The sequence below is a fragment of the Herpailurus yagouaroundi genome, unplaced genomic scaffold (assembly GCF_014898765.1).
Source record: "Herpailurus yagouaroundi ecotype Mexico unplaced genomic scaffold, PumYag 159, whole genome shotgun sequence".
Taxonomy (NCBI): Eukaryota; Metazoa; Chordata; class Mammalia; order Carnivora; family Felidae; genus Herpailurus; species Herpailurus yagouaroundi.
The window spans coordinates 71862596-71877747 of NW_024412400.1; the positions used below are offsets into that span (position 1 = coordinate 71862596).

Here is a 15152-nt window from a genome sequence, read left to right on the forward strand (position 1 = left end):
AATATGCAGTCTTCTCATTCAGTAATAGGGAATTTTATTTACTTTTTAAATGTTTATTTTTGAGTGAGCGAGCAGTGGAGGGGCAGAGAGAGAGAAGGAACCACAAGCAGGCTCTGTGCTGTCAGTGAGGACCCCAACACAGGGCTCTATTTTATAAACCATGAGATCACAATCTAAGCTGAAATCAAGAGTCTGATGCTTAACTGACTGAGCCACTCAGGTGGCCCTTATTATTTTTAAGATTTTAAGTAATTTCTATACCCAACATGGGGCTCAAACTCACAACCCCAAGATCAAGTGTCACATGCTCCAAATAAGCCAGTCAGGTGCCCCACGAATATGGAATGTAAAACCCCCCACACTCCCAGATGATGGTAGAGGAAGGGAGTGCTAACAGGTTAACAGGTTCTCAGAAATCAAGTACTTGTATTTTAACAGTAATGTGAAACACTTCACCAAACCCTTACTGCTAGAGGCTAATGGTTTTGACCACTTCCTTCCATTCTACCAGCTAGCAAGATCCTCTGTGTTGTTCCTTTGCTGGAAGTTCAGCAATGCCATTTGCATACATTTATCAGCATGTATGGATTCAATCCTGTTCTCTACCACAGACCAAAACCGAAGCTATAGGGCCTGCACTAAAGGACGCCTAGTGGAGAACACCCAATCAAGACGACCCTTTTGGCTCCGTGTTTGGGGGCCACAGCATGCCAACATTGATGTTCAAGAGACAGGATGACCAGCCATCCCATTTTGCACAGGATAGTCTCTGTTTATGCCCTTCTCCCTGGCAAAATTAATAACTGCACTTTTTCACACTGAAAATTTCACATTTCCCAGTTTGGATGATATATGCTCACTCTACCAATACAATGAACTAGTTTTAACTGCTCTCAAAACTACAGGAAATTAGCCCTTAGGTAAGATAGCCTTTAGAATGACAGGAAATATATAGATTTAAATGCATCTGGCAGATTTAATATACACTCAAAAGTGTGTGTGATGTTGGCAGTTCATTTAAGGTGGGTTTTGTGATGGGGGTTGTTTGTTTTTAAATGGCAGAGAAGAGCTTTCTAGTACTGAATTCTTTGTTTTTTAAGAATGGGTGTTTGGCGGCACCTTGGGTGGCTCAGTCGGTTAAACATCAGACTTTGGCCTTGGCTCAGGTCATGGTCTCAAGGTTCCTGAAATCAAGCCCCGCACTGACTGGGCTCTGCTCTAACAGTGCAGACCTGCCTGGGATTCTCTCTCTCCCTCTCTCTCTGCCTGCCTCTCCCCCACTTTCTCTTTCAAAATAAATAAATAAACTTAAAAAAAAAACAAAACAAATAATGGGTGTTTGCTTTTTATCAGCCAGTTTTCAGTATCCAGAATACTGACAAACTGATATTAGGAAATATATTAACAAAAATTTCCATAATAAATCATTCTTTTAAAAAAAAATTTTTTTTAATGTTTTTTAAATTTATTTTTGAGACACAGAGAGACAGAGCATGAGCAGGGGAGGGGAGGGGCAGAGAGAGAGGGAGACACAGAATCTGAAGCAGACTCCATGCTGAGAGGTCAGCACAGAGCCCGACACAGGGCTCAAACTCACGGACTGTGAGATCAGGACCTGAGCCAAAGTCGAAGTCGGACGCTTAACCAACTGAGCCACCCAGGCGCCCCATTAAATCATTCTTATAATTTTTACTTAACATTTTTCTTCTTACTTTGACACATTTTTGGATTTGATTTGCTATAATCTCTCCTAAGATGGTTTTATCTAGTTTTAAGGGGTACCCAGTCTTGTGTTTTGGTGTAAAGGTTATGCTAGTTTGACACAATAAACTGGAAAACTTTGACCCTTTTTCTGTGTTTAGGAACAGCTTTAATAGTGCTCAAATTTCCTGTTCCTTCAAATGAAGTATGAATTATTTGCCTAAAACATACATGGGTCTGTAAGTTTTTTTAAAGCTATTTTTTTGTTAAAGAAAATTATCAAGCTATGCAAGTTTTTACTTATTGAGACAGTTTTGGAAAACTAGAATGACCATAAGTTATACAGTATATATTTTAAGATTTTCAAAGTCTTTAAAAAAATTTTTAAATAAAACAAAATCTTTTATCTGTGAGTAATATAACCTTTACTATAGTATCTTCATTTTGTATATCTGCAATTTTTATCTTTTTCCTCTTAAGTTTACTAGAGATTTAGGGAGCAAAGTCTTAGATTATTGAATTTTAAAATTTTCTAATAGTTTTCTATTTTTGAAATTTTCTAAATGTTCATTCAAATATTCATTGAGCACCGACTGTTCTGAGTGCTAGTCAGGTGATATACAGAAGTCAACAAAACAGACAAAAATCTGTCTCCGTGGAGCTTATATTCTTGTGAAGCATACTATAAACACAAAAAGTAAAAAACCAAGCATGTTAGATAAGTACTAAGGAGAAAAAAAATAAAGCAGGAAAAGGGAAAGGGAGCATGGGCAAAAGCTTAGAGTGTCCAGGGAAGGTTTTACTGAGAAGTACTTAGTAAATACACCTCCTCTTGCCCCGTAAGAGGTGAACAATGGGCTTCTGCTGGGAAGACTGAGGGAGGGGGGAAGCAGTGAAGGTGACAGACCCCATGGGGGAAATGTGGGGGTGGGGGACAAGGAGGCCAGCGTGACTGAGGCAGAGTGAGGACTGGGCAGATCGCAGGAAGAGGTAGGCAGCATGGGTAATGGGTGATCATAGGCCCACAAGCCCTACCTAACAGGCTGATATAAACACCTTGGGACAGTTGTTTCCCAGATTTTTAGAAAAGTAATATGCTGTGTATAAAATTCCACTGGGTCCTGAAGTAGTGCACTGTAGTAAATAAACACAACAGTGTGTATTGAGTGAGCAACATGGTCAGACTAAGTGGGGTAAGTAGAGACTACATACAAATAGCTCTTTGTCCTTCCAGTGAGGTTCTGCCACAGAGTGAGTCTACACTAAACTGAAGGGAAAGAATGTCTTTCAGAACTTTGCAGATGTGACAGGTGCAGCTGCTCCAGGGCTGGATGGACTGCAGGTAAGGGGCAGAGGGTAGATAATGGAGAGCCTGTTGGTTCAGGTAAAGGCTCTCACTTCAATCTGTATTTCTGCTTTTCTCTTTACCAGCTCCTTCCTCTCACCCTCCTGGTGTGAACTGTTCTTTTTCCTTTTTCCCAAGTCCTGAGCTATTCAACCTCAGATTTATTCTTTCTTTTGTGGCCTACTATGTGAATGGTTATCCGTATGGTGCAGAGTGAAGTAAGTGTATTCAGTCAACATTATTAAACAGTATTATTTAATCCTTAGGGTTTTTTTCTTGACTACCTAGGATATCAATACCTCAAAGTTGTATACGAAACTCTCTTACACAATGGTGTTTTGGGTTCATTTCTCCCTTCATTTCTAATGGTTTTGGCTTTACGGGCATTTCAGTGTTATGGCTTCCCTACAGACCATCTCTTATTAACATAAAACTTCTTTAACTTTTGTTTCAATTTTATTTTGTTTAATAGAAATGTAGTACTATTACTAACATTTCTTTTAGTTTAAGGTGTGCCCACTTTTTCATTTTTACTGTTAGCCATCCTGGGCCATTTTGTTTTAGATGTAGCTCTTGTAAACACAGAGTTTGACTTACTCTGTATCTTTTAATAGTGGCAACCATACACATGTATTGCCCTGAGTTATTCATATTTGGTCTTAATCTCTTATCCTATGTCATATTTACTGGAATTTTTCTCCCTACATTAAATATGACCTCTGATACTTAAAATTCTTGGGTCACAATATTTCTCCCTCAACACTCAGTGGATATTGTTCAGAAGCCTTTAGGCACTGTCTATTAGGGAAAAGTGTGAGGCTAGCCTGATTTTTTTTTTTTTTTTTTTTTTTTTTTGTATCTAGGTAATCTACTTTTTCATTTTGAATATTTCTAGGATTTTTTGGTCCTTATGTTTTGATATTTTAAATTCAAGAGGATGGGTCTATGTTGGTCTTTTAAAATTACTTTCAAGTACTTGGCAAGCCCCTCACAATTGGTTTCTTTCTTCAGCTCACTTTATGCTTAAAAAATTATTTTTTGGCTATACTTCTGCTTTCAGCCAAAATGGAGTAATGCTGATCACATTTACCCCTATGCTGAAAAAAAAACAATTGAAATGGACAACATATATGAAACATGGTTCTAAAGACACTGGACATCACTGTTGTCAACTCCAGTGACACTGGAGTCAACAAAGAAGAGTGGTCCCTGAGAGACAAGACACAAATGAGGTAAACTCCATAACTGACCCCCCTTCCTGCCTGGAGAAAGTTTACAGGTCATGGTGCCAGGAAGGGGAACCCAAATGAAGCCTGCTGATGTCCCAGAGTTGAAGAGACAGAGCTAGGAATCCAGGGAGTCCAAGGCAGCTAGAGTACACAGGCCAGAGCACCAGACAGGACAATGCTTCGTAGACAGAAAAGTCAGGAGATGATGAGGGGCCTCTCAAGTACTCAGCTGAAAACTGATCACAGGTGTGTGAGGAAACTATTCAAGCAGGGGAGACACCCATAAAGATAACAGGAAACTGATGCCCACGCAGGGCCAGGAATGATGCTTGTCCAACTGTAACAAGAGGGAAAACCTCATAATTCACTGGGAAGAGAGAGGTTTTCCCTCACTGGTGGGGCAAACTTAAGCATACACAAAATGCTGCTCTGGTCCCACCTAACAAAACTGAAATGAAAGGCCTGAAAGGATCACACTATTTCCAAATAACTATACCCTAAAACAAAGCAATATTTATATACATAAAAAAATATCCAGCACCCAATAAGGTAAAATTTACAATGTCTGGCTGGCATCTAATGAAAATCAGACATGCCCTCCCCTACTTATGCTCTGTCTCTCTCAAAAATAAACATTAAAAAGAAATTTAAAAAGAGGGGAGGGGCGCCTGGGTGGCTCAGTCAGTTAAGTGTCCAACTTCAGATCAGGTCATGGTCTCATAAGTTCAAGCCCCACATTGGGCTCTGTGCCGACAGCTCAGAGCCTGGAGCTTGCTTCAGATTCTATGTCTCCTTCTCTCTCTCTGCCCCTCCCCCTACTCACTCTCTGTCTCTCTCACGCTCAAAAATAAGTAAACATTAAAAAAAAAAAATTAAATTAAAAAAAAGAAAATCAGACATACAAAAAAGAAGCTATGACCCACAATTAGAAAAATCATTCAGCTGACACAAACCCAAAAATGTCATGGATGATAGGTTAACAGACAAGGATGCAAGCAATGTCTGATTAAAACGTACACCATATGGGCTTAATGGCAGATTAGACACTGCAGAAGAGTAGCGACCTGGAAGACCTAGCAACAAACTATCCAGAGTGAAAAACAGCAAAAAAGAAGGCTGAAAAATAAAAGTAACACAGCATAAGCGAACTGTGGGAACACTTCAACTGTCTTAATATATATGTATTTGGAGCCCCCAAAGGAGAGGAGACGAAAAATATATTTGAATGATGATGGCTGAAAATTTTCCGATTTTGATGAAAATTGTAACCCACAGATCCAGACACAAGAAAAGTGAAGAAAATTACACAAGATACATCATAATAAAGTTGCTTAACCAAAAGAGAAAATATTAAAAGCAGTCAGAGAAAAACAAAGGACACACTGCGTAGAGACCAAATATAAGCATGAAAGCACATTTCATATCAGTACCAACATGGAAAACAATGGAATAACATCTTTATGGTATCAAAAGAAAAAAAAAGTGAAAATACCTTTAAAAAATGATGGCAAAATAACAAAAAAAAAACTTTTAACAATTTTAAGTTAATCTGCACACCCAACACGGGACTCGAACTCACAAACCTGGGTTCACAGGTCACACGCTCTTCTGACTGAGCCAGCCAGGCACCCCAAAAATATTTTAGACATACAGAAGCCAAAGGACTTTAGCAGATTTACACTATAAGAAATGTTAAAGGAAGCCCTTCAAGAAGAAGGAAAATAGACGAAAATCTGAATCTATAAACAAGACTGAAAACAGAAAATGGTAGCTAAGTAAACAAAGACTTTATTTTTTAAATGTCCCTTAAAGAGTATCAGCTCCTCAAAGCAAAAGCAATGTACTGTGGAGTTTAAAATATATAAAAGTAAAATTACAACAGCTGCACAAAGGCTGCAGGGGGAAATGGGAGTGTTGTTATTACTCAGCCATCAAAAAGAATGAAATCTTGGGATGCCAGGGTAGCTGGGTCAGTTAAGTGTCCGACCCTCGATTTCTTTATTGCAGCTCAGGTCATGATCTCATGGTTCATGGAAATACAGCCCCAGTTTGTGCTCTTGCTCTTTCTCCCTCCCTCCCTCTCTCTTTCTCTCTGCCCCTTCCCCAGTTGTGCACATGTGCTCTAAATAAACATATAAACATTAAAAAATAAATAATGAAATCTTACCATTTGCAATGACATAGTGGAACTAGAGTGTATTATGCTAAGCAAAATAAGTCAGAGAAAGACAAATACCAGATGATTTCACTCATATGTCAAATTTAAGAAACAAAATAGATGGAGGCACCTGGGTGGCTCAGTCAGTTAAGCATCTGACTTCAGCTCAGGTCATGATCCTGTGGTTCACGAGTTCAAGCCCTGCATTGGGCTCTGTGCTGACAGCTCAGAGCCTGAAGCCTGCTTCAGATTCTGTGTCTCCCTTTCTTTCTGCCCTTCCCTGCTCACACTCTGTCTCTCTCAAAAATAAATAAACATTTAAAAAAACAGACAAAATAGATGAACAGAGGGGAAGAAAAGGAAAAATGAAATAAAAAAAAGAGAGGGAAGCAAACCATAAGAGACTCTTAACTATAGAGAACAAACTGAGGTAGCTGGAAGGTAGGTGGGTTGAGGGATGAGCTAAATGGGTGATGGGAATTAAGGAGGGTGCTTGTTATGATGCACACTGGGTATTGTATGTAACTAATGAATCACTAAATTCTACTCCTGAGGGGCACTTGCTTTGCTCAGTCACTTAAGCATCCAACTTCAGCTCAGGTCACGATCTCAACGGTTTGTGAGTTCGAGCCCCACATCAGGTTTTGCACTGATAGTGCAGAACCTGCTTCAGATTCTGTTTCCCTCTCCTCTGCCCCTCCCTGGCTTGCTCTCTCACTCTTAAAAAAGAAAGAAAAATTTTTTATAAATTGCAATCATAGTACTTTTGGAAATCCTAGTCACATCTATACAGTTTGGCATCTGACATACATAGAATAATTGTAACTATATATGACTAGTTCATTCTCATATGCACTGGGTACTTATTTGAGCTTAAACTACTTGTGATTACCCGTTTGGAGTTTCTGTTGTTAAAATCATGTTGTAGACTTCAACAGTTTAAATGCACAATAAATTTTCCTTAGAAATTCTATTTACTTACACTGACAGCATTAATATCTGACACATGTCCAGTGAAAGACTGTCTACACATTCCATCTCGAATATCCCATAATTTTGAAGAGGCATCACAAGCACCAGAAACAAAAGTCCTCATGTCAGGACTCAGAGAAAGACTCATCACATCTCCAGAATGCCCAGTGAATGTGGTAGTCTGCTGGGCAGTTTCGATGTCCCACAAAGCACTATAATCAAAAATAAATTATAATAATGACAATTATATCTTGTTCTTATAAGATATAAGACTTATGTAAGACTTATAATTCTTATAAGTAGTTCCTACTACCACCCTCAACCCCCAAATCAGTATTCTTGTGGGCCACACTTACCAAGTTGTATCTCCTGAACTTGTGACAATTTGGCTGTCATCTAAAAATCGACAGCAGGACAAGTAGCCTACAAGCATGAAAGCAACACGTTTTAGGTTGGATGTGGTTCATGAACTCAATTACCATGTGAAATAGTAATACTATAGATTTTTTTAAATCAATACACGGGCAACAAGTGTTAGTATAATCTGTAGTTCTACTTTTAGTTACTTCAAGTTCTATACTGTCTGCAACTAAATTGTATCAAAAGCTCTGATATTTACTATGTCAATGGCATCTTATTGGACACTCTGAGAATTATAATTAAGGCAAGAATCCCTTCTGTCTAGTAGAATTACCTGAGAGATTCCTTTACACAAATATCTATCATCTATGACAGACTGGGCTGAGTACATAGGGAAATCCTTCAACAATACTGTGAGAAATTAGACCCACCTCAGGGAAGGCTTCATGGGGGGGGGGGGGGGGGAGTGTGGGTCTTGTGAATGCTCAGAATTCACCAGTATTTCAAATATGGAAATGGCAGAAAAATGACATTAGAGATTTTTGTAAAAAAACACGGTCAAGGATTCAGAGAGGCAGAAACCTGGTAAGTGGAAATAAATTCCTTATTAACACCACTAAGCAAATGCTATACACTACTGTATACACACTAGGGTGTACATATTGGCAAATAAGGCAATGCATTATCACATTTTTAAGTGTTTTACATGGTGTATCTAATACATACTTCCAGTTACATAACTAAGTACAGATGCCAAAATCCCATCATTGTTAGATGGTTGTAGAGAAAACAAAATTATTTTGCTTTCTTTTTATGTTTTTATTAAAGTTATGGTCATCACTTGTATAAGTATAAAGTATGTGTGTTCCTGATTCATAGTAATTTCTACTCTCACTTGACTGACACTCAACCTTCAGCAGCCAAGCACAATCTGTCACTCATTCCCCTTGATTGGTTTGGTTCATTCTTTAGGAGTCCTCCTACTTGGAAGGAAAGGACACTACTTAGTGAAGCTCACCTGTGTGACCTGGTAACTCTCGGCTCACTCTCACGTTTCCCTCTCTGGTTTTTAAGTTATATATAGAGCAGATGTTGTCCAGTCCTCCACATGCAACATAATTACCAGAGGGTGCATAGGCACAGGTCATCACCCAGGAGGACCTCAGAGGAATAGCGTGCATCTGTACAACAAATATAACACACAAAAACTGTTACCAAGATTACAAAAACACTCCACTTTTCAAACCTATTTACAATGAAGCAAATATTACTAAAAATTAAATGCATCTAAAAATAAGCCGAGGGGCACCTGGGTGGCTTAGCATGGTTAAGCATCTGGCTCTTGATTTCGGCTCAGGCCATGACCTCAGCATCATGGAATCAAGCCCTACATCTGGTTCCATGCTGAGCATGGAGCCTGAGATTCTCTCTCACTCTCCCTTTGTACCTCCCCCACTCAACGCCTGCTCTAAAATAAATAAATAAATAAAAATAAACTGAATTAAAAATGCAATGGTTTAAGTGAACAATGAAAAATACTAATACATACTAAAATACCGATTTTTTTCTGTATTAACCTCAATTCATTCAGATTTAAGTGTTCTCATCAGAAATTCTCTTGGGGTACCTGGGTGGCTCAGTCACTAAGGGTCCAACTATTGATTTCGGCTCAGGTCATGATCGCACGGTTCATGAGCTAGAGCCCTGTGGTGGGGTCTGCACTGACAGCACGGAGCCTGCTTGGGATTCTCTCTCTCTGACCCTCCCCTAATCGCATGCACACACACACTCTCTCTCTCTCTCTCTCTGTCTCTCTCTCAATTAATTAACATTAAAAAATTATTATTTTAAAAGAAGCAAGGACACAGGATGTTTCAATATCAATCTACCCATTCAAAATTTTAAATGCAAAATGTTAAAGAATAAAATTCTTTGTTTTGGCAATAACACTCAAAAGAAGAATTTCCTCCATTATAGCACTGAACGACACAAGTCTCAGAAGCAATTAAAATGGTTCTTCCATGAAAAGATGGCAGTATGTCCTTCTAATAATAGGATATATACTCTGTGCTCAAATTCAAAAAATGGTAATAGTTTGCACTGATCTGCCCACACTATTCTGGTGCCTTGTTACCCAATACCAATTATTTCCAAGTAGGTGGCAAAATTTAGTGTATATGGGAATAGCAAGGCTAAATAGTCCAGAGAATCAACACATTGTATTATTACTATTATGTTCTTACTTAAATCTAAAATATCTTTAAAACTCTATTTTTGTTCTAGGAAAATACAGTTGAAAGACATGCTGGATGGGTTGATTAATATAGAAAAACTGTTACAAATCTGTCTTGCCAGCTTTAAAATCTCAACCAGACTGAAGCTGTTTCACAAAACTGTACTTTTAAAACTTTAGTAAAAATAGTGATATAAGTATATATAGAATCTAACAGGTATTTGATGTAAGTTTTCCTGAAGCTTTTCCCCTACCACTCCACACTTTTTCATCAAGGATTCCTTCCAATGGACAAAACAGCAAGACCCCCTGGGTCTGCCAAAAGATGGGAAGAAGCTGTAATCTAAAAGATGTAATCCACCTCTAATCTACTGCATCTTCTGAGCACTCCAGAAACAAAAATCAATGTCTAGAGTACCAAAGAAAGGGTTCACAGTAGCATTCTGGCACACCCACAACTAGAAACAAAAATCTCAGGGTCATTGCCACATTAGGAAATGGGAATTAAAAAAAAAAAAAAATCATTTACAGGGGCACCTGTCTGGCTAAGTCAGAAGAGCATATAACTATTATTTACTTTTTTTTTTTAATTTTTTTTTAACTTTTATTTATTTTTGAGACAGAGAGAGACACAGCATGAACGGGGGAGGGGCAGAGAGAGAGAGGGAGACACAGAATCGGAAGCAGGCTCCAGGCTCTGAGCCATCAGCCCAGAGCCCGACGCGGGGCTCGAACTCGTGGACCGCGAGATCGTGACCTAAGCCGAAGTAGGACGCCCAACTGACTGAGCCACCCAGGCGCCCCTACTTATTTATTTTTTAAGAGCATCCAACTTTTGATCTCGAGGTCATGAATTCGAGCCCCACAGTGGGTGTAGAAATTACTGAAATAAATAAAACTTAAGAAATAAAATTAAAAAATCACATATTTAAAACTGATGCACATTCTTTTCTAATATTCAAATACAAAATAAGAGACTCAAGTAAAACACACTGAACAATATTCCTGCGGTTGTCCTTGGGAACATAAAAGGGCTCTAAGCCCAAAGAGAGGAACTAGATTAAAATAGAGAAAATAAACTTATCTTTGAAGGAAATTAAAGTCTGAAGTAACAAATAAAGGCAAAAACTGTTGGACACCACGCCAAATAAAAGGTTATTTAATCACTCTCTTAAGAAATCCTACCTTATTTGTTGTATAGCTATCCCAAATAATTAATTTTCCATCTTGAGAAGCACTGACGAGTAACCTATAGGAACAAACACAAAAATAATTTGACACTTAGAAGAAAAAAATAGTTTAGTCATGCACTGCATTAATGTAGAACACTTCAGAAAAGAAAAATACAATTTTTCTAGTTAAAAACTTGATACCAGAAAATATCCTGTCAAATTTATTCTGCATGCCAAAGTTTTCAATAAATACAATTGAGTAAAATTTAAACATTTTAAAAATGTCTCTGGTTACGATTAAACTTTTTTTAATGATTCAACTTTTTTATTGCAACATTCTAGTTCCTATTCAAGATTCTGAAGATATTAGCTTACTGATTATTTACAGACTTTAAAGACAACAGAGTAGATATAAGCCTAACAACCATATTTCACTTCATATAAAAATCTCAACTGAGAGCCTGTGAATGCAACACAGAATTACAGGTGTGGTGCAGGATATGCCACCTGCCCTTGAGGTCTCTAGCATCTAGCAGAGAAGAAGATACTTACACATGTTCACAATAAATTAAGTGAAAATTGTCAGAGGGGTGGTATATAATCAACGCCACAGAAAAACAGAAGAGGGCCAAATAAGTGCTGGTTGAGTTAATCAAGTAGTCTTGCTAAAAATGCACGATGAAAAATGGAATTCTGAGAGCTAAAGGCAGAGAAAAGTCTATATTCTGTGAGGAGGCTATGTTCAATGACAAAAGGTAGAAAAATACAGTGTTTCAAGAACTGTGAATTTTCCAGTTGCAGAGAATGTGTGAGAAATGGGTATAACAGGTAAGAAAAGCAGACTGGGCTTCAACTGCAGAAGGCTTTGTTTGCTGGCTAAATAAGAACTCTAAGTAACTATTAGTTATTGAACTTCTTGTTTTCCTTTGGAAATTTGTCACTATGGTATAAAATTTAAAAGATACAAAAAAAAAAATCCAGTGACAAAAAGTCACCTTCCTATCCCTGTCACCAACCCACCCAGATCCCTCCTTCCCCACAGGTATATAACATTAGCAGGATTTTATGTAGCAACTGCAGCAAATTCTTTATGAAAGGGAAGATCTAACTTTAGGACGCAAGACAGAACCAGAAATAGATTCTGTAAAAATCAATTGGCATCTGGAGCACCTGGGTGGCTCAGAAGGTTAAGCATCCAACTCTTGATTTCAGCTCTGGTCATGATCTCATGGTTTATGACATTGAGCCCTGCATCAGGCTCTGCACTGACAGCAGGGAACCTGCTTGGGATTCATTCTCATTTTTCTCTCTCTCTAAATAAACTTAAAAAAAAAAAAATCAATTGGCATCATCAGCATCGTGGTGAGAAGAACTATTAAGTGATGAACTGCTAAAGACAGGTTCCTTGATGTTTTTCTATGAAGAGTAATAGTCTTGAGAAATTCTGAGGAAAGTAATTTATTCAAGTAATTATTTCAAGTGATTATATTTTGAGTGAAAAGTTCGCTGCAGCAATGGGCAAACTTTTTTTTTTTATCTTAAACTTCTTTAAGAAAAACAGTAAAACATTCGGCCTAACTTTATGCCACCTGTCCATTATTTATTTTTCCCCCTCCTAGGAGGCAATTTTTTTTTTTTTTTTTTTTTTTGTAGAGAGAGTGACAGAGTGACAGAGATACAACACAGAGAATCTTAAGCAGGCTCCACACTCAGCACAGAGCCCAGAGCCTGATGTGCGGCTTGATCTCACGACTCTGAGATCACGACCTGGGCTGGAATTGAGAGGCGATTGTTTAACCAACTGAGTCATCCAGTCACCCCATAGGAGGCACATTTCTATAATACTGTACCCAGGGGCGCCTGGGTGGCTCAGTCAGTTGGGTGTCTGACTTCAGCTTGGGTCATGATCTCACAGTCCGTGGGTTCGAGCCCCACATCGGGCTCTGTGCTGGCAGCTCAGATCCCGGAGCCTGCTTCGGATTTTGTGTCTCCCTCTCTCTCTGCCCCTCCCCTGCTCATGCTCTGTCTCTGTCTCAAAAATAAAAACATTAAAAAAATAATAATAAATATAATACTGTACCCAAGTATCCCATTTACACTGAGATATGCCAAGAAACAGGAAGACACCTGAAGTAGGCACAACCTTTTTAGTTTCTCCTGGGAAAGCATAAATGTGCAGCTTCTATTAAAAAATAATTTCTTGGGGCACCTGGGTGGCTCAGTTAGCTAAGCGCCTAACTCTTGATTTCAGCTCAGGTCATGATCCCATGGTTTGTGAGATCCAGCCCTGCATCAGGCTCGCACTAACAGCATGGAGCCTGCTTGGGATTCGCTCTCTCCCTCTCTCTCTGCCCCTCCTCTGCTCACGCATGCTCTCTCAAAATAAGTAAACTTAAGAAAATAATTTTTTAGTTGGGACTTTTCCCAATGAGATTGATCAAATCAAAGAAACAAGTCAACCACTATGACAGCAGGCCGATCTGCAATTGTAGTTATTCTGTAAGTCTATGACCAACCATCCAATGCAAACCAGACAGCAGCCATGTATGTGTGCACACATACACATGCACTTGCATACTGGGGCTAGGGAAACAGAAGATGTATGAGTGTACTTGTATTATGTAATTCCATCTTTTGTGATTTTTAGGTAGTAATTATAGCAATATACAGTAACTTGTACATAGCAATAATATTCAAATATTGCCTATTAACTGAAATTAAGATCAATATACAGTGAAGCTGCCTTTGGCACATTAAGAAAAACAGTAATAATAATACACTGCAAAGAAAAGAAATCCTAACCATTTTACATGGATCATCTGATAAAGGAGACTTTTCAGAGGTAAACTTATTTTCCATATTAAAGGCTTCAAAACATTTAAAGTGTCAATGAATGATTTTTAGTAAAAGCCAAATGTTCATATTTGAAGCATTTTCTATAAACACCTCATAATATTGCTTGTTTTAAAACAAAGAAAATGCAAATGAGGAATCTTAATGAAAATAATTCCAATAGTTGGATGATGCCAGGTACAAACCTTGAATCGTATCCCCAATGCATCGCATAGATTTTAGCTAGGTGACCCCTCAGCGTACGTCTCGTTCGCATCTGTATTCGACCCACGGAATCCATATTTGATGTGATCTTTAGAAAGCACCAAGAATGTTATTCTCTACCTTAGATGTAGCTCAGAAAATAAGGTAGAAACAATAAGCATAAGACATAAAACAAACTGATAGCAACTGAAGGTAGTTTAAATAATTCCAGAGTCATTATAGATATAGGATCAGTAAATTGAAGAAAAAGTATGATTTGAAATTATCCTATTGACACACCTTCCAGTGAGAATATCTACTACAGACTATCAACTTTTAAAAAGAATAGACATACCTCCCAACTTTAGTAAAAAAAACAGCAACAAATAAAAATCAAATGATCAAATGAAACATGTATAATTTTAACTGTCTATAGGAAAGCAAGCTTTAGCATACATTTCCTTAATAAAAATTATCAGTATTAGTTAAGCTAATGAAACCTTCCTAAGAGTTTATGTAAAAAAAAAAAAAAAAAAAAAGTTAATCAGGGCATATCAAAACGAGTCAGAAGCTAACCTAAAACATACATATGAATCTACATGTTTTTATACTATTTATTTTTCCACAGTCTTCTATTTTAACAAGTATGCTTTAAATAGCATATATACAGCATCTGACAAATTACAAAGTGTTTTTAAATAGAGATCTCATTTTTTCAATTAAATACTCACAAATACCATCTACATGTCATTTGTATCAGTGTTAAGCTATTTCATGTGAATTACTAAAATGAAGAAAAAAAATAACTTTACCTGAATAAGTGTTGCATCATTACATGCTTTCCTGGCATCCTGAAAGATGATTATAATACATTTAAACATAGAAATCTCTGAATAGGATTTAAAATGCTATTTTTCATTGAAAATGTAGACTTACAAATATACCT

General features: G+C 37.8%; 1 protein-coding gene across 1 annotated transcript in view; it reads right to left on the minus strand.

Moving 5' to 3' along the window:
• Positions 1-15152, minus strand: part of GNB4 (G protein subunit beta 4) — a 29987-nt gene that overhangs the window by 5276 nt on the left and 9559 nt on the right. The window contains exons 2-7 of the mRNA XM_040480821.1: positions 15019-15057; positions 14209-14315; positions 11184-11247; positions 8784-8946; positions 7762-7828; positions 7416-7617 (exon numbers count right to left, since the gene is read on the minus strand). Of these exons, the coding sequence (XP_040336755.1) occupies positions 7416-7617; positions 7762-7828; positions 8784-8946; positions 11184-11247; positions 14209-14315; positions 15019-15057 (642 nt within the window). The remainder of the gene's footprint in view (positions 1-7415; positions 7618-7761; positions 7829-8783; positions 8947-11183; positions 11248-14208; positions 14316-15018; positions 15058-15152) is intronic.